This window comes from Nelumbo lutea, chromosome 5 (genome assembly GCF_056320005.1).
Source record: "Nelumbo lutea isolate HS-2025 chromosome 5, American lotus-T2T, whole genome shotgun sequence".
Classification (NCBI taxonomy): Eukaryota; Viridiplantae; Streptophyta; class Magnoliopsida; order Proteales; family Nelumbonaceae; genus Nelumbo; species Nelumbo lutea.
This window is the reverse complement of record NC_142688.1, coordinates 73,374,445-73,394,884: the sequence shown is the minus strand read 5'-3', so window position 1 is coordinate 73,394,884 and position 20,440 is coordinate 73,374,445. Positions and strand designations below refer to the sequence as shown.

The 20,440-nt window shown below is 38.2% G+C and overlaps 1 protein-coding gene across 2 annotated transcripts in view; it reads right to left on the bottom strand.

The window, feature by feature from the left end:
• PFI (tubulin folding cofactor E / Pfifferling (PFI)) overlaps positions 1-9,515 on the bottom strand; it is a 77,188-nt gene extending 67,673 nt beyond the window's left edge. For both annotated transcript variants that reach the window (XM_088945064.1, XM_088945065.1), the window contains exons 1-3: positions 9,057-9,515; positions 6,134-6,304; positions 4,060-4,106 (exon numbers count right to left, since the gene is read on the bottom strand). In XM_088945064.1, coding sequence (XP_088801190.1) covers positions 4,060-4,106; positions 6,134-6,304; positions 9,057-9,420 — 582 coding nt within the window. In that variant the 5' untranslated portion in view covers positions 9,421-9,515. The remainder of the gene's footprint in view (positions 1-4,059; positions 4,107-6,133; positions 6,305-9,056) is intronic.
• Between the last annotated feature and the right edge of the window lie 10,925 nt (positions 9,516-20,440).

The following is a 20,440-nucleotide window of genomic DNA, read 5'->3' as shown; positions in this document are numbered from 1 at the left end:
GCTGTAACTACAGTTAAACTTGATGGGTGCAACTACTTGGCATGGTCACAATCAGTGAAAATCCATATTTGTAGCAGATGAAAATGGGGGTATATTTATGGGAGCAAGAAAGCTCCCCCAGAGAATGATCCATCTTATGAGAGATGGATGCAAGAAAACTACACAGTGATTGGGTGGCTTGTGAATTCAATGCAGCCACAGATTAGTCAACACTATCTTAGGATGAACTCGGCTAAGGAAATCTGGGATAGTGTTGCAGAAACCTACTCCCAAAAATTGAATGTTGCCAGAGCATATAAACTGAGGAGTGATGTGAAGAATCTAAGGCAGGGGGAGAAATCACTTGCAGTATACTTCTCAACCCTGAAATCTCTATGGCAAGAGATTAATCTAATAGAGGCTGTGACATGGGATACCCCCAATGATGCTGAAACATACAGGAAATTAGTAGAAAGGAATAGGGTCTTTGAGTTCCTAACAGGGCTGAATCCTGAATATGACATCACAAAGCAGAACATTTTGTCCAAGGAAAGTGTTTCATTGTCACAAGCATATGCTTTAGTCAGCAGTGAAGAAAGTAGAAGGCAAGTACAGGTTCAACGAGTCAGCACTAATGATCATTTTGCAAATATGGGGGTTAAACCCAAAGGGATTATAGGAGCTCCCAGTGGCATAGGAAAGAAGGAAGTGGTCTATGAATATTGCAAGAAGTTGAAACACACCAAGAACAAGTGCTGGAAATTGCATCCCAGTCTTATACCTATCCGATTCCAGAAGAAAAATGATAGTAGAAAGACAGGAAGTGCACATGCAGCCACAGGTACAGATACAGAGGTTGAGTCTGTTTGTGCACAGTTGACAGCCATGAAAGCTAAGTATGAGAAATTTGGAAAGATGATCAGCCAGCTTGAAGGTGTAACTTCATCATCCAACCCTTCTGGAAGTTCAGCCACCACCGCATTTGCTCACTCAGGTATAAGAGCTTCTGCTAACCATGCATCCACCTCAGGTAATCCCAATACCGCTTGGATCATAGATTCAGGTGTTTCTGATCACATGACCAACCTTTCCACTTTGTTTGTTTCGTATGATTTGCTTCCTAGTCATGACAAAATCACCTTAGCTGATGGTGCTAGCAAGGAAACTGTCAAGCCTACAGACTCCTTTTGTTTGCCTCACATGTTCCTACAAGATTTTGGGGTGATGTTCTTCTTACTGCTACCTATCTTATAAACCGTATGCCATCCAAGGTTTTAGGGTTTAAATCCCCCTTCAGTCTTCTTCATCCAGATAGGGATCTTTTTCTTATTCCTCTTCGTGTGTTTGGTTGTACTTGTTATGTTCACATTCCAAGTGCCCAGAGGCATAAGTTTGAACCAAAAGCCCACAAGTGCATCTTCCTTGGTTATTTCCCCACACAAAAGGGTTATTGTTGTTTTGATCCAAAGACTGGCACTCGGCATGTCTCTATTGATGTTACCTTTGATGAGCTTTCTCCTTTTTATAGTTCCTCTCAGGAAGGACACTGTCAACAAGGGGAGAGTTTGTCACAAGTATTTGCTCTTCCTCTTCCTGTCCCAGTTGAGTCACTTGACAAGCCTGTATCCACACAAAATGAATCAAAGGAGGATCAGCCACTTCATTCATCTTGCCCTAGTGCTCCTATTTCTTTACCTCCTCGTCCTATCCATAACCCCAAAGTGTATCAAAGGCAAAGATCCAGGAATGAGCAAGTTGTTTCCCTTACAACAGATGAGGCTCATACACTCCCAATCACAGATGAGATAATAGGTACTGCTTCAGCCCCTTTGGAACCATCATTCCCAGATCTTGATGTCCCCTTTGCTGTTAGGAAAGGAAAGCGGAAGTGCACTGCACACTGCACTTCCAAACACCTTTCCTATGATCTACTTTCTCCTTTATACTTTGCTTACCTCTCTTCAGTTTCTTCTAACCCCATTCCTAGGTTTGTGTCAGAAGCTCTTGGGATTTCAGAATGGAGAGATGCCATGAAGTCTGAAATGGATGCTCTACACATGAATGATACTTAGGAGGTGGTGGATTTGCCTGAAGGGAATGATCCAGTTGGGCGCAAGTGGGTCTTTACCATTAAATACAAGGCTGATGGGAATATTGAGAGGTACAAGGCCAGACTTGTTGCAAAAGACTACACACAGACATATGGGATTGACTACCTGGAGACCTTTGCCCTTGTTGCCAAAATGACATTTGTGAGGGTTCTTTTATCTCTAGCAGATCACTTTGATTGGTCTCTTTATCAGTTAGATGTAAATAATGCATTTCTGAATGGTGAATTACATGAGGAGGTCTACATGTGTCTCCCTCCAGGAATGTATGGGAAAGATATGCAAGGAAAGGTATGCAAATTGAAGAAATCACTTTATGGCCTCAAACAATCTCCTAGAGCTTGGTTTGAGAGATTTAGAGTTGCACTTGTTAAATTTGGCTATGTTCAGACACAGTCAGATCATACTCTCTTTGTGAAGAAAAGTGGATCTCTAACAGTGTATCTCATTGTGTATGTTGATGACATTATAGTGACTGGTGATGATGCCTTAGACATGGGCCCTTAAGTCTTTCCTCCATACAGAATTTGAGATTAAGGATCTGGGGGAGTTGAGATACTTCCTTGGCATAGAAGTTGCTAGATCCAAGGATGGGATTCTTATTTCCCAGAGGAAATATGTCCTTGATTTGTTAGACCAGTTGCAACTCTCATTGATATGAGTCACAAACTTTCAACTTCGGATGGAACATTGTTGGAACACAAAGGGGCCTTTCAAAGACTTCTTGGGAAGCTTCTGTACCTGTGCATGACTAGGCCAGATATTGCATATGTTGTCAGTTGTATTAGCCAGTTCATGCATGCTCCTAAAGATACTCATATGGCAGCAGCAGAACAGATTTTGTGCTATCTGAAAGGCTCTCCAGGAAAAGGAATTCTATTTACCAAGCATGGTCATCTGAAACTTGAAGCCTATACTGATGTTGATTGGGCTAGAAATATTGATGATAGAAGATCTACTTCAGGGTATTGCAGTCTGGTGGCTGGTAATGTTGTCTCTTGGAGGAGTAAGAAACAATCAGTTGTGGCCCGATCCTCCGCAAAAGCAGAGTATAGAGCCACGGCACATGGAGTCTCGGAATTGTTGTGGCTAAGGTCCTTAATGGAAGAACTTGGGATTGATCATGACAAACCCATCAACATTGCTCACAATCCCGTACAACATGATAGAACCAAACATATTGAGGTTGATAGACACTATTCAATAAAGAGTCTCTTCCGGTGAAGTGTCTTCCATTCATTACTTCGGAAGGACAATTGGTAGATTTCCTCACCAAGGGTATTTCCAAGGCAAGGCTTCAACATGACACTGGCAAGCTGGGCATGATTAACATCTATGCTCAACTTGAGGGGGAGTGTAGAGGAGATGGGCCGAATGGCCCATAGACTGTTTTTTCATGTTATGTTTATGTTTCCCTCTGTAATGGGCCTTATTCTGGGCCCATACTCTGTAATGTTTTGTGCTTGTAATTTCTTGCCCACTCAAGGGCCTCTCTGTAATATTTTAAAGATGTAACTTAATAAAATGTTTAGAGTGTTAGAGGGAGGTTTAGTTCGAACCTCTCACTCTCCAACTCTCATTGCCGCCAGCTCCCTCTCTCTCAACTTCTTAATCTTCTCTTGTTCAGTTTTCTGGTTTTGCATCTAATCACAAGCAGTCCTATACTTCAAGAGGACTGTTTTCAACTTTCTACAACTGCTAGACATTATCTTGTCTGAACCATTTTTTCACAAGTTTTTTCAGGAAAAACTACCCACATGGAACCACATATTAGTTATACAGCCATAACCAGATGCATGAGTTACATTACTGAAATGACACAACAGAAGTGTATGGTGATAGATGGAGAAAATATATGCTAAAAGATTATATACATAAGAATAAATAAATAAAACCATTGAGAATTATTAAAAATTAAATGTCATGTTGACTTGGCACATCTCAAATATATAATTTCTCAACAGTGACGTACTTTCCATTCTGAAAGCAAATTTCCAGTCAAATCAAGCTCCTTCATATCTGAATAAACACATGATAGAGTAAACCACAATGCCATTAGTATCCTTCCCACAATTTACCATGAAAAATATAAATAGTCAAGGTTCAAAGGTGGTTAAACTATCTGGTGTACAATGATAAATTTCAGAAAGGAAGCAAAAAGGATGAGAGATAATGGGATGAGAGGTAGGAAATTAGCTAAAGATTACTCCAATACCATACTAATAAATAAATGGAAGAAGAAATTTCATCACTACTCTCACACATGACATGAAAATAAAGATGAAGAAATTTCCTTGAGAGCAGAAACTTTGGCCCTTCTGGAGGGAGTCAAAAGGGCTAAGGAGTTAAATATAAATAAGTTGATTATAGAAGGAGATTCACAAGTGGTAATTGGCTGGATAAAAAAGGCAAACGATGGGTTATGGGCATACATTAATGAGAAAAGGCATTTTAAGTGGCTGACCCAAGGAATGGATGTGTGTGTCCAGTGGGTCAAAAGATGTGCTAATTCATTTGCAGATGCTTTGGCCAAACAGGGGGTGGGAAGAAGCCAATTGTTTTGGGCTACTATGTAATTTTATTGTTGGGGGGGTAAGAGGGTTTACCTCCCCCAACCCTTGTATTTCAATCTTCTTTATATAAATTAATGAAAGCTTTCCGTTACTGATAAAAAAAAATAAAAAATAAAGATGAAATCAAGAAATGAACTTGATGTTACACAGATGTGGCAAGGACATGAATGGACAAACTTCTTGACACGAAATTCACTAAAATTGGAATTATGTACACAATACAACACCCCTGTACAGATATCCAGGTATATTAGATAGAGCTTTGCCTCATAAGGACATCAACAACATTAATTGTGAAGAGATAGAGAATCTTGTGACAGTTATTGCATTTTTTTCTTAATTACATAACAGGGGCAGAAATTGTAATTTTACTCTCAAATGAGTATAAATAAGAACAGGTGGACCAATCATATGGCTGAGACTCTATTCTCTTCTCATTTGACCTGTTCTCCTTTCTCTTCTCTTCTCCTTTCTCATCAATTTCTTTTTCTTCTTTCTTTTATTCATTTAACCATTAAGTCTCTCATTGAGTTGCTATCAGAGTAGAGAATATTGACTTTACTACTCTTTGCAAGAACATGAATAGTGAAAGGTAGCAGTCCAGAAAGGTATGTGGTAGGTGATGTGAAGACAGATTGTTGGATTCATAGTGTCTGATCAAGGAAGATTTATCTGCTGACCAGGGCATCGACTGAAGTCTAGGATTTTCTTTCTATTTTCAATGGAAAATCAGATCATAGTTTTCAAGGCGCCAAGGTGAGGCTGGGCGTCAGGGGGGGCACCTTGTTGCCTAGTCACCTAGGCGATGGATTTTTTTATATAGAAAACATAGATCCTAGGGTAGTTCCCTAGGTACCATAGCCATATTTCCTTAATAATTATTCATAATTTTCATAAGAAAAGTATAGAGTTCATGTTAAAGTATAGAAAATCAACATATTCATGAGAAGAAAAAAAAAGAAGGAAAAGAAAATTCAAAAAATATAGGGGCTGAACCCTTATTTTTGTTATAGGAAAAGAAGAAAAGAAGAAAAGAAGAAAAGAAAAATTATTAAGGAGATTCTTTTGTCTAGAATAATAGTATTTTGAAAAATATAGTAGTATTTTGAAGTATTTTGAAGAAGGATGCACAAGAGAAGAGACCTCTTGAATTGGGAAGACAAATTCTTGTCTTCCACAAAGGAGAAAGGCAAACATATTTAACATTATTAAGGAGATTCTTTTGTATAGAATAATTATGATTTAGTAATATGGAATTTAAACATCATTAATTACATATTCATTACATAACAAAAATGGATCAAATGAAAGCATCATATACAAAGATTATTTGCACCATTAATAAATGAAAAGAAATGCCATCATTGAACTTTGGAAGGTAATCGGAAAAAAAAAAAAAAGCATTTGCACATCATTTAAAGTTGAAAGTGTACTGTAACAACTGTAACAATGTTAAAAAGGCCAGCTACTTACTTGGAACTATGGCGCTGATCTGACCTGGGGGACCAGTTGAACTAACACCTAAATAAGACAGTGATGCACCTTTCAATTCTTCAAATCTACTTAACTTGTCTTGAACTTTATTTTTTCCAACAAGTTCTATAGCTACTCGCTTGTTTCTTTCTGAAAGTACATACATTTCATCTAGGACAAAAAAAAAATCAGAAGCATTATATTCATATTCAGACAATCATAACAAAAAAATAAAATAAAAGATCCAAACAATTTATGTTTGGAGGAAAGGATTACAAAACAATTAACGAAAGCACCCTCATAATTCTAACAGAAGAAAGATAGATGCAAAATTAAAAGGTTCATGCTAAACTGAGAAAGAACAAATGAATTCAAAATACAAAGTGTACTTAAGAAATCATTACAAAGCACCTAGAGCTCTACTTTTTATAGTAAACAAAAAACAAAATCATTAAAAGAACAAAAAATGTATACAAGTAGTATACACAGCCCAAGCAACCATGCAACACCACTGAACCCCCAAACAAAAAATAAATAAAGCATCTAACAAACCATACTCCAACCACCACTACCACCACTATCATCATCATCTAACAATTACCCCAACCATATAGGGCTGGCTATATGAATCCTGTATAGCCAGCCATTCCATTCTGTTTAGTGCCATAACCATTATTAAATTATGAGTAAACTGCCTCCACCATCATCAGAAAAAACCTTACTGACAATACAATCTTATTAGCAACAGTCTTCCACAAACCAAACAAAGGAAAAAAAAAAAAGGTTAATAAGCAAAGAAGAAGGTAGGAATCACTGGCATTATTACAAGGGTTAAAGCTAGCCAAACAACTAGGATGCGACATGTTGAAGTGGAAGGGGAGTAAAAAGCAGTAATTTCATGGGCAACAAATAGCAGCCACACCCCATGGACGTTTAAACATGTGATTAGGGAAGTGGAGAAGATTGCCAAGGAGGTCGAGGCTGAATTTAAATGGGACCGTAGAAGTGCAAATGGGCTAGCTGATGGATTAGCAAAACAAGGGGCATTGAGACAGCAATTATTTTGGGCTACATTGTAATGAGAGATGAATAGAGTGAAGACAAGGGATCAACAGTCCCATCATCAAATTGTATAAAATGTTTACAATCTGAATCTGAATTTTAATAAAACACATAGTTACAGATAAAAAAAAAAAAACAGAAGCATAGTCCTTCAATTGCCACAGACAACAAATCATTCACTCCACCCAATACCCAGCTTAGCTAAACAATTTCCAACACCTTTAAACAACCAACACTCAGCCACCTTAATCTGGCAGCTCATCCACATTACCCAAAGGATCATGTTCAGACAACATCCTGGCCTCCTGGTTTAAATTTTTGTAATTGTTAACTCACTCTCTAAGTACTAATTCCATAAACTCTGTTTTTTTGAAAAAGGTAAAGTATCGTATTAATCAATCCAAAATAAATTTCCGGTTTTATTTTTTGAACTTTACATATATAGCATGTTAAACTTGCTAGTGGTAGCTTGTCTTAACACTGTAGGTCACAAGCCCAAATAAGGGAGGACTATTCTGTCATTTTTTTCTTTGATAAGTGAAATTTTATTAGAGAATTAAATGAAACAGTACAAGCATCCCTTGGAGAGGCATAAGATGTGACCCCACACTATAACATAAAGGAAATAAACAAATTAGAACTGTGCCCAATACAATTGATTTGCATTCGCCCCTTGCTTAGCTAAAGCATCTGCCATCCCATTAGCCAACCTCCTCAGTCCTCACCAATTTGTCCTACGGTTCATGCCTCTAGTAAACCATTTGAATTTCTTCATCTCATCCCTAAAACACCAAATTAAGTCATGTGCAATCTTTACTCCTTGTAGAGAATCTGGTCAGCCTCTCCTGGTGGTTCTTTTACTTGTGCTTATTTTTTTAATACTCTCCAACTTTCCAATGATTTGGGGGAGAACTTTCCAGTGAAAGAGATTTGGAGTAAGCCTATCCCACCCAAAGTGCAAGCCCTGTGCTGGGAAGTCTTCCTAGGAAAGATAAAATATCTGTAATTTCTACAAAAGATAAGGCCAAACATGTGCCTCTCTACCCATTTGTGCTTCTACAAAGCTAGTGGTAAAACTTTTAGCCCCCGAGAGCTACCTTTTACTCATCTAACATTGCCTGAAAGCTTCATTTAACCTATCTTCTTTCAATGTCCTAAATGCAGCTTTAGTAAAATCTCCATCACCTAAAAATAAATGCCCTAAAGGTTTCATAACCTTTTGATGCAGACATGAAAGCAGAGAAAGAATCCTTAGAAAATGGATATCAAGATTCTTCATTTTCTTGAGACAGTAGCAAGTTCATAATTTTCTGTTTGTTTGTACTTTGGTATTTTTAGCTGTTAGTGTCTTAGAAATTGAGTTAAATGTCAATTTTCTAGAAATTTACTTTTCGTATTAAAATTTAAAATTACTATATATGGTAATTATCAAGCTTATTACCTAAAGTAATTCCTGTAATTGCTATTCATAGTAAGACCACGATTTACTGTGATGAAAATCATAGTAATATCATATTTAAAAAAAAAATAATCATAGTAATAAAAAGGGAGTCTTAGCTTCCCTGTAGAATTATTTGGAGTTTAATTTCTTGGAATCACAAAGCTCTCAAAGAGGGACATTATCCAATGCTGCTCCCAGCTATATGAGATCTTGGGAAGGGTGGACTGGATGGCATGTTGATATAAATGAAGATCAACCATGCCATAATGAAGAAAATTAAATTTTGATTACCAGAAAGAAATCACAGCTTTCATTAATATTAAAAAGGAGAAAAAAAAAAAAGCAAGAAATCACCGGTTTTCATTTTAAGCATACTTGATTACAAGAAAATTCATACTTGAGTTGGATTTCCTTGCATACCCTCCTCTTCCTTGGTGGAATTGCCTCGGTATCGGAGTTCAAGTGCCTCTACAAATGAGATACCTCCGCTCAAGTTCTGGGGCCGGACGAAGGAAGCCGATTTCTCGCCTTTCGCCTGGAAATACCGAACTCCATTAATGGACCCATCGTGTTTTCCTTCTCCATTATCCCAATCAACACCGACCCAGATCCCCGAATAGCCTTCAACGGGTCCGATGTACATCACCATCCCAATTCTCCGATAATCACCGACGCTGTGAACTCTTTGCCCGATTTTGAACCCTATCTTCTCCACGGCGGCAATAGACGCTTCAGCATTTTTTGCAGAAACGCAGACCTTTTCAGATTCAGAGAAATCCTGCATTTTCTGTATAGCATAGTGAGAGCTACCATGTGGGAGTAGAAGTTTGATGAGTTCAGTAATCAGTACATTGGAATTACAGCTAACGTCAAGGATTCTACGGTACTCCGGATCGAGCTCGCATAACAGTCCTGCGGGTTCACCTGAAATCGCGACACCTTCGAAGGCTGCTTCAGAATGGACAACGAGCTCTTGTCGTCAACGTTTTCCAACCTCAGTTGAATCGGGTGGTTGAACCGATTAACCCATCACCGGGCCATGTTTCCTGGTTCATTTCACCCCTGAACCATTGATTTAAAAAAGGGTAAATTTCTTAAACCACTCTTATGGTTTAGCTGGTTGACTAAGTATACCCTTACTGTTTGAAAATTGACTAACATTACCCCTACTATTTCTTCTTTAAATTTTCAAAATAAAATAGAGAAAAGGGGAAATTTGCCCCTCCGATAGGAAGAACTCCCCTTCTCCCTTCGGCAGGAAAATTTGCCCCTTCGGAATGGCTCACCAGGTGCACCCAAATGCTTCCAAGGTGAGTGACGGGCGTAACCAAGCGGAGCAGATGCCTCAACAATGGTATCTCCTTTTCCAATTAGAACAAACAAAGAGAAAGGAAATGAACTGAAGATCCAGAAGGTGATGAGCACAATGAGGTGCTTGGTGGGTATTGGGATGTTGACACGATAAGAGACGTTTGCCCAATGTTGTTGGTCCTACTCTTGAACTTCTTCTTGGAGGCTGGACTTGCAAAGAAGAGGAAGGTGATCCCTTAAAAGAAAACTGAAGGAGCTCCGATTTGTCTCGCTTATTCACTATTAATAGCTTATCTATGTCATGCCCGAACTCATATGGCATAAATTTCTTAGTAGTTCTGACGAAGCTAATGGCATCAATGAGGGTGAGCTGGCCTTAGATGCACTCCCCTCCTAAAGCTGATATCACCACATCAATTTTGTGATCTTTTAATATCTTCTCCATTAAATCACGGTCATCCATGGTACCGTGTAGGATGATGGTTCCTTTGTCTCGGAAGGCTTCGATGAGTTTGGCCTTGGAAGGACTGATTGAACTGGGACGGATAAGAACATAGGTGGTTCTGTCGGTGGCACCTCTCAACTTTAGCCAGCATCTCACGAAGAGCAGCTACTTCTTCTTCCATCTCCTTCAACCATTTCTTCATCTCATCCAATTCCTACAACCCTCAAAAAAAAAAATCGAGACTTATATGTTATGCCACCCATAAGTTCTTCCATACTATTCTCCCTTTGAAATTGCCTCACTAGGCACACCAAGCTCGCTAACCACAACCACCTCCATGCATAGGAACAAATTGGATTGGCAATGATTGGTTTTGGTGAATGATGATTTCTGAGAGAACCAGAGCTGAGAGTAGAGAAATTACGCTTATAGATCGATAAGTCGTTGCCTAAACATCCATATCTGCTTTGGATGCCAATGCCAAAGATGTCAGTGCCGGTGCCAAAGGGGACAATGAGATATTTCGTTGGAACCGGTGTCGGTGTTGGAAGTTATGATAAGGGTAAATTGGGTATTTGGGAAGTTATAGCAGTCACTTGATACACATTTGAATGGTTTATGATGGAACATTAACGGTAAGGAAAGTATTAGTCAATTGTTAGAAACAGTAGGGATAGCGTTAGTCAATTTTCAAAGGGTACACTTAGTCAATTAGCTAAACCATAAAAATAGTTTAAGAAATTTACCCTTTTAAGAAAATAATAGGGTAAAATACATAAACCTCCCCTGAATTTTCTAACAATCATAAAAACTTCCCCTATGTTTTCGCTTTAGCAAAAACCTCGCCTATATTTTCATTTTATCAAAAACCTCCTTTTACTTTTTAGAAAAATATGCAACTATCTCCCTTCCTAACAAAAAAGCCAACATAACGTGTTTGTTTTTTAAATGCCTATTTTGCCCTTAAGCCTATCTATTTAGAGTAGATTTATTAAAATATCCTCCAAAATGCTATTCATTTTCTTCCCAAGAACTGATAACCAAGAGCCTATGTTCTGTAGGGGTGTCCATGAAAAACCGAAAAACCAAACTGAACTGAGAAAATCAAATTGCAAAATGCGGTTAACTGAACCGAACGATTTGGAATTTTTGAAAAACCGAAGGACCGATTCGATTTTCAGTTAACCTACAGAAAACCGATAGTTAATTGAACTGATCGATATATATATTTTATATATATTTAATATATGCCACATATTTTCTATATATTATATGTAAATATATATATATATATATATATATATATTCATTATATATATATATAAATATATAATTATGTTATATTTATGATAATATATTTATAAATATATTATATATGTTATATATTTATATTGTAAGAAAACCCTATTCGATTCTAAGTTAAAGTAGAGAAGAAGAAGAAGAAGAAGAAGAAGAAGAAGAGAAGAAGGGTTCAACCAGATTAAGAAGAAGAAAATCAGTCCTCCCTAGCCGATCCACTTGTATTTATTTCAAATAATAGAGTTACAAGAAAGACCATATTGTCCCTCATGAAAGATGGGACACATAACTTAAACTTAAATAAAATAGACCTTTCACTCTCAAACAGATAAACCAAAATGACCAAAATACCCCTGATTCGTGTATTCTAACACTCCCCCTCAAGCTGGAGAGTATATGTCATATAGTCCCAGCTTGTCACAAATATAATCTACTCTGCCCCGAGACAATCCCTTTGTAAAGAGATTTGCCCACTGATTTCCTAAGCTCACATGAGATGTGGTTATCACTCCACTTATCACTTTCTCTCTTACGAAGTGACAATCAACCTCAATATGCTTAGTTCTCTCATGAAAGACTGGGTTGGAAGAGATATGAACAGCAACTTGGTTATCACAGTGTAGTTTCATGGGTTTATCAACCGAGAACCCCATCTCTTGTAGCAAGTTCTTCAACTATACTAGTTCACATGTGGTATGAGCCATAGCCATGTACTTAGCTTCTACACTACTCCTTGCCACCACTGTTTGTTTCTTGCTCTTCCAAGTTACAAGATTGCCACTAAGGAAGGTACAATACCCCATAGTTGATCTCCTGTCTGATATAGAAACCATCCCAATCAGCATCTTTGTATCCTGCTATCTCAAGGGTCCTACCACTTCGGTATAGCAAAACACGACCTGGAGCACCCTTCAGGTACCTAACAATCCTTAGAACTGCTTCCCAATGAGGAATCTGATGATGTTGACTCACTATACTCCCAGCAAATGATATATCTGGTTGGGTAATGGTCAGGTAGTTCAACTTTCCCACCAACCTCCTGTATCTTCCAGGATCATCAAACTCTTCACCTGCATTAACATTCAACTTGGCATTGAATTCCATAGGAGTCTCTACTGGTTTAGAACCTAACAACCATGTTTCTTCAAGTAGGTCAAGAACTTATTTTCTCTGACATAAGTTAATTCCATGTTTCGACCTTGCAACCTCTATTCCCAAGAAGTACTTCAGCTTACCCAAACCTTTCGTATTGAAGTGGTCCTGTAGGAATTTCTTCAACTTGTCGATACCGTTACTGTCACTCCCGGTTATGACAATATCATCAACATACACCACTAGCAAGATTTCCCATCTTTTGAGTCATGGCTGAACACAAAATGGTCTACCTGACACTATTTCATCCCAAAGTCTTTCACCACTTCATTGAACCTGCCAAACCAAGCACGTGGAGATTGTTTCAGTCCATAAATTGCCTTTTTGAGTCTATAAACCTTACCATCCTCCCCCTGAGCAACAAACCCTGGTGGTTGCTCCATATATACTTCCTCAATGAGATCACCATGTAGGAAGGCATTTTTTATGTCAAGTTGTACAAGAGGCCAATCATACATAGCAGCTAATGAAATCAACACCCGAACTGAGCCAATCTTTGCCACAGGAGAAAATGTCTCCATATAGTCCATACCATACAGTTGAGAATAGCCCTTGGCCACTAACTTAGCATTCAATTGCTCCACACTACCATCTGAAAGATACTTCACTGTGTATACCCACTTACACCCAACAACATGCTTACCAAGAGGAAGAGCAGTGAGTTCCCATGTGTGATTGTGTTGTAGAGTAGAGTTCCTCTTCCATAGCTTGCCGCCACCCTGTGGAGGTAAGGGCTTCCTGGATAGTCTTGGGAAAGGAAACAGATGATAGCAATGATATAAAGTTGCGATGAGAAGCAGAAAGGTGAGCAGTTGAAACATAGTGTGAAATAGGATGAGAAGTACAAGTACATTTACCTTTTCGCAGAGCAATAGGAAGATCAAGATCTGAGGGAGAAGAAGCAATAGTAGGATCTGTCGATGAGGGCTGAATTGGAGGAGGGGCCGATGCTCTTCTGTGGGTATACACTTGTGTGATTGTCGCCTCTCAGTAGTAACTGGCATGGGATGTGAATCTACAACAGGAATGGGAGCCATAGGAAGGGGATCCACAACAGGGACGAGAAGAGAAACTACAGAGGAAGGAGAAGAAGCCATAGCATCTAAGAAAAAAGGAACTAATTCAAAGAATGTGACATCAGAACACACAAATGATTTATGGAATTTAGGGTTATAGCACTTATACACTTTCTGAGTCATCGAGTAGCCAAAGAAGATACACTTAGTAGCTCTTGCATCTAACTTGTCTAAACCAGGCCCCAAGTGATGAACAAAACAAACACATCCAAAGACTCTTGGGGTGAGAGGAAATGGAGACAAGGTGAGAAACAACACCAAGAAAGGGGATTGACTTCCAATGATGGACATGGGCATCCGATTGATCAGAAAACAGGATGTGAGGGCAATATCACTCCAAAATTGCTTTGGGACATTCATATTAAGCATCAAGGACCGAGTAGTTTCAAGGAGATGTCAATTTTTCCGTTCAGCTACACCATTCTGTTGTGGGGTGTAGGCACAAGAAGTTTGATGAATTATCCCATGGTGCTCTAAGTATTGCTGAAAATGGTGATGAGCTGTACTCTTTGGCATTATCGGAGCGAAGAATTTTAATATGAACACCAAATTGAGTGTGTATTTCAGCATAAAATTTTTGAAAAATAGAAAACAATTCACTGTGATCTTTCATAAGATAAATCCATGTCATCCTTGAAAAGTCATCAACAAAAATTACAAAATACTTATAGCCATTATATGACATCACTTTGATTGGACCCCAGACATCAGAATGATCTAAAGAAAAATGACTCGTGACACAACTATCAACTCTTGGACTAAAAGAGACTCTATGATGTTTCCCCAGTTGACATGACTCACAATCTAAAGATGAAAGATGACTCAAGGAAGGGACCAACAACTTCAAAGCCTTGAGAGAATGATGACCAAGTTTGCAGTGCCATTGAAGAGGAGTAAGAGATGACTGAAAAGCTACTAGAGGGCCACCACCATCAAGGTAATACAATCCACCTGCCTCATGCCCTCCCCCAATCTTCATTCCCGTCTTAAGATCCTAAAACACACAAGAAGAGGGATAAAAGGTTATAGAACAATTAAGAGACTTAGTTAATCTACTAACAGACATAAGGCTAAAGGGGAAATTTTGAACATATAAAACAGATGATAAAGACAAGGAGGAGAGATCAACATCACCAACACCATAGATGAGAGACGTAGAACCATTAGCAAGTGTAACTATTTGAGATGTGGAGGGCCGAGAAAGGGAAAAAAATACATAAGGAATTCCAGACATATGGTTCAAGGCTCCGGAGTCAATGATCTAGTGTGGGGGCTTGGAAGCTAAGCAAACCATACCTGAATGGGCAAGGGTAGCGGTGGTCTGATAAGACATCTGAAGGAACTGCTCATATACTGCATGGGGTACACTCACCATTTCCTTCCTAGAAGCACCAGTAGATGTGGAGGGAATCGGGTCAGTTTGCTGGCTTTCAGTAATTGTACCACTACCCTTAGTCATAGCATGGTTAGCCCAAGTGTTGGGTGGACCACGTAAATCATAGCAGAAATTAACTGTGTGCCCCTCTAAGCCACAGTGTGTACACTTCCTAGGGGCATTACTTATTCCTTTACCACGACCTCCACTCCGGCCACCAGCATGGTTAAACATGGGACCACCACGGTTGCCTGGAAGTCCACTACTACCACCACCACCTCTATTTCCACGGCCACCCCCTTTAGTCACCATGAATCTAGATCTGTCCGAGAGAGGGGAATGCTCTATAGATTCAATAGATGTCCTCTTAAGACGGGCAAATACTTCTTCAAGTGAGGGAAGAGCATATCCCCCCCTCAAGATTTGTGCTCGGACAGGCTCATACTCAGCCTTCAAACCCACCAGAAACCTTGTCACATCAAGTTGTTCACGCTACTATTGTTGAATCTGAACATCCAATGTCAGATGATGACACACATTGAGCTCATTTCGGATATTCCTCAGATTTGCATAGTATTCCTCCAAGCTTTGACTGCCTTGCTTCAGATTAAGTACTCTTGGTACAACTAATACACCCTAGTTGTATTGTCTTGTCCGGAGTATAGTTTCTTAGCATGATCCCAGATTTCTTTAGCTGTATCTAGGAACATAAAGTTCACACTAATTTTTGGCTCCATGTTTCATAGCCATGTCATTATTTGTGCATCTTCATGTTCCCAATCACTGAACCCCGGAGAATCAGAGGAAGGTGTCTCCTCTCTCACATGTTTTACCTTTCTCTTGGCCTTTAAGAACACTTCCATATATTTTTCCCATGGCACATAATTCTCACCATTCAGCTTAATAGATGTCATTTGAACAGTTAGGTAGTCCGGAGAAAGCATGGCACTTGTTTTATTGTCATTCCCATCTCCAATCGCTGCCATCTTAACTAATTCACCTTCAAATATGTAACACAACCTCACATACTTCCACAAAACTTATCTCACTTATGACACCACCAACTTCTTCAAATACATATTGCACATCAAATACTAAAGCTGAAATCACTCAGTCATTACATCAAACACCTGTACCGCACACTGCAGAACCATTCACCCACCAAAATACAAGGGCTGAAGTCACTTAGTCATTAAATCAAACACTTGTACTGCACAGTGCAGAACTGTTCACACACCAGATCCAAGGGTTCACTTTTAAATATTCAGAATCATCAATACACCATTCAACACAATACAACTACCACCACACCACTACTGTAGTGAACTTCAATAGTTGAAAATACCCTACTTTCAGCACACATATGAGGTAAAACAGAGAAGAACAAGACTGATATGCATACTAGTCACTCCAAACCTCCACAACAAAAAATTTTGAACCAAAACACAACATTCATAGTCCACTATTTGGGCAAAAAACAGCATTGTTCGTACCTGTCCACAGTAACTGGAGGCATTCTCACCTCTAGAACCACAAAACGACAACTCCTTTTTGGCCCCTTGTCGAGCTTCCACTCAGGCTAGCAGAAGATTGAGGAAAGCTGAAATGGTTGGCAGCAAATCCAAGAAGAAGACAGCAGCAAGGAAGAATGAAAGGAGAACAAGGTTTTACCGCTTTGATACCATGTAAGAAAACCCTATTTGATTCTAGGTTAAAGTAGAGAACAAAAAAGAAGAAGAAGAAGAAGAAGAAGAAGAAGAAGAAGAGAAGGGTTTGACCAGATTAGGAAGAAGAAAATCAGTCCTCCCTAGCCAACTCACTTGTATTTATTTCAAATAATAGAGTTACAGGAAAGACCATATTGTCCCTCATGAAAGATGGGACACATAACTTAAACTTAAATAAAATAGACCCTTCACTCTCAAATAGATAAACCAAAATGACCAAAATATCCCTGATTCATGTATTCTAACACTCCCCCTCAAGCTGGAGAGTATATGTCATATAGTTCCAGCTTGTCACAAATATAATCTACTCTGCCCCGAGACAATCCCTTTATAAATATATTATATATGTTATATATTTATATTGTAAGAAAACCCTATTCAATTCTAGGTTAAAGTAGAAAAGAAGAAAAGAAAGAAAGAAAGAAGAAGAAGAAGAAGAAGAAGAAGAAGTAGAAGAAGAAGAAGAAGGGTTTGGCCAGATTAGGAAGAAGAAAATCAGTCCTCCCTAGCTGACCCACTTGTATTTATTTCAAATAATAGAGTTACAAGAAAAACCATATTGTCCCTCATGAAAGATGGGACACATAACTTAAATAAAATAGACCTTTCACTGTCAAACAGATAGACCAAAATGACCAAAATACCCCTGATTTGTGTATTCTAACATATATAATATATATTATAAATATAAAAAACCAAAAAACCGAAAAACCGAAGAACCGAAATGGTCAAAAATCAAAATCGGCAGACTGGTTAACCGGTGGTACAGGTTTGGTTTTGGCTTGGAGAAATGAAAAAACTAGTAACACTGGTTCGGTTTGAAAAAATGGCCACCAAACCATGGACACCCCTAGCATTTTGTGCACCCATAGGTTCATGGGATACATGAACCCACCAATGAGAAGCAACCATGTCGGTTGGGGGACATTAAGGGTAACATTAACGAGTCTTTGGCCGTTAATCTGAAGTGGTCGGTTCAACCAGACACAAAATGGAAAAAATTGACCATTCCAAATTTTGTTCAAACTCTCACTCCTGTCCTCCATCCCATTTTTCTCTTCCACCGGACCCACCCCACAAGCACTTGAGAGCTCAACCGGCGTTGACGTCAATCAACTCGAAAGCCACCAGGTGCATTTTTTGGTTGTTCTTCCTCCTCCTCCTCCTCCTCCTCCTTAATGTTCTTTCTAGTTTTCCTTTTTCAACATATCGAAGGTGGGTTTATCGAAGAAGAGAATGGTGGCACACATCTCTTTCCGAGGGAAATTATATTCTCCAACTCTCCAAATACAAAGCTGGTTTAACCAAAACTTGTTAGAGAAATTGGTCGTCGTACTTGCAATTTGGCATTGATGAATCAGATTCAGAGTTGAAATATTTGAGAGCTTAAGCTAAAGTAGTAGGAGCTTAACAACAAAGTGAAGAAGAACAATTGAATAGAAGAAAACCCTTGAGATTGAAAATAATTTGTGCTAAACTTCTCAGCAAAAAAGTAGTGCCAAACTTTACTCTCGTTCTTGAAATGTTGTGTGACTCTTTGAACTATAGGCTGCGTTTGGAAGAGGTGTAAAACGTCATCAATGTAAAAATAGTAAAATGCATTGATGACACTTTACACTGACCGTATATATAATGACCATTGCATTTTGAAAATCGATGTAAGCAATGTAAAGTTTTACATCGATAAAGTCAATGTAGTTTTTACATCAATTATAGATGTAAAACTTTAAAGGTGATGAAGTTTTACATCTATTATCGATGTAAAATCACACTCCAACCAAAAGCATGCAAAACTGAACCAAAGTGTAGTTTTACATCGATAATAATTAGATTCTTTTACCAAACACATGCAAAAGTAAAGTTTTAGCGCCTAATTCAAATTCTCTCATTAATTCCTTTAATTAATGATCCCCTCTCATTAATTTCATTTTGTTAGCGTAAAAACTTCAAATTTTAGCTATAGGAAGATTGAACCTTGGTCACTTGAGTTTAACAACCACAAGTCCGCCAATGAGCCACAAATATTTGTTTGCTATGATCATATGTATTTTTAATTTTAAGTAAATCTTCACTTTTCTTAATGAGTGATAAGTGTTTATTAGTAAATGCTAGAATTAATTATTGAAATTTAATAATTGTGTCCTGATGATAAGTAAATCTTCACTTTTCAACGGTTACTAATTGTGTCATGATATGTCCACTTTATATAAACTATTAAATTATGATTTTTTTTTTACATTTAAATGACTTATTTACAATCATATAAAATTTATAAATATTGTTAGTAATATATTTTTAGAATTTATTTGAATTTTCTACTATATTTATGTGTATCTTGATTTTTCGTTCGTATCCATACGTATCCAAAGCATATCCTGATACATCTCTTAAAATTGTTTTTCCAGTACACCTTGTGTTTTCGATACTTTAAACCTTGCTTGATTGATGTAGTAGGGTTAATGGGATTGTAAGGGGCGGATCACATAAGATCTGGTTTCCCCTGCAAATTTATTTTTATTTTATTGAATTTAGAAAATTAGTTTTTTTTGGAGAAATTCCATTATAACAAGTTTGTAATGGCAATGGCATCAGAGTAGAATGGTACGTGGTATGGATAACCAATTAGGACCAAGATTTTAATGTAAAGAACTTAGTTTCTATTTATAGCAGTCAAGGATCAACTCCAAATGCCAAATGGGGCAATAGGAGGAGATCTAGTTGTTTTGTTTTGACATTTTCTTTTCAATTTTATTTTCTCTCTTCCCATGACGATTTAGGACAATATTTTTTCTAGACTAATTTGCATGTGGTGATCTCACTTGGGGCTCACATTATAGATTTGTTCGTGAGAATTGTAAATAAAAAAAAGTTGGAACCAGTTCTCAAGAAAATTGTAAAAAACCCTAGAAATAGTAAAAAATGACAGACTTGTGTCCAGAAGCCATCATCTAAGGGCCCCTTTGGCCAAATTGTGTGCCACACCATTTCCCTCCCTCTCAGTTAAAACCAGGTTTCATTGTTTCCATCATCTCAGACTTGGTTAGAGAGTCAATCAGAGATTTAAAGTCACTCCCAATAGCAACGTCCAAAAGTTCAAGTTTGAGATAAGAAGACACTCCTTAATTGCAATTGCTTCACTGTGTTCGGGGGATAAAGCCAAACACCAATGACATTTTACAGCTACAAAAAACCATGCTGGTTCTCAGTGTGATGCCAAAAGATGCCTGCTCATGTGATACAAAAGAACACTTATCTTTTCCTTAAGCATGCCATCTCTGGAGGTGTCTGGCTATTGGCATTTGTATTCAGCTTGGTTTGGCAAGCCATCTTTCAAGTTTTTAGGGTTTATCTTCATCGATCCTGTCACATACCTGTTACAAGATGAAATGGTTTATCTGCACAATGGATCATACACAGAA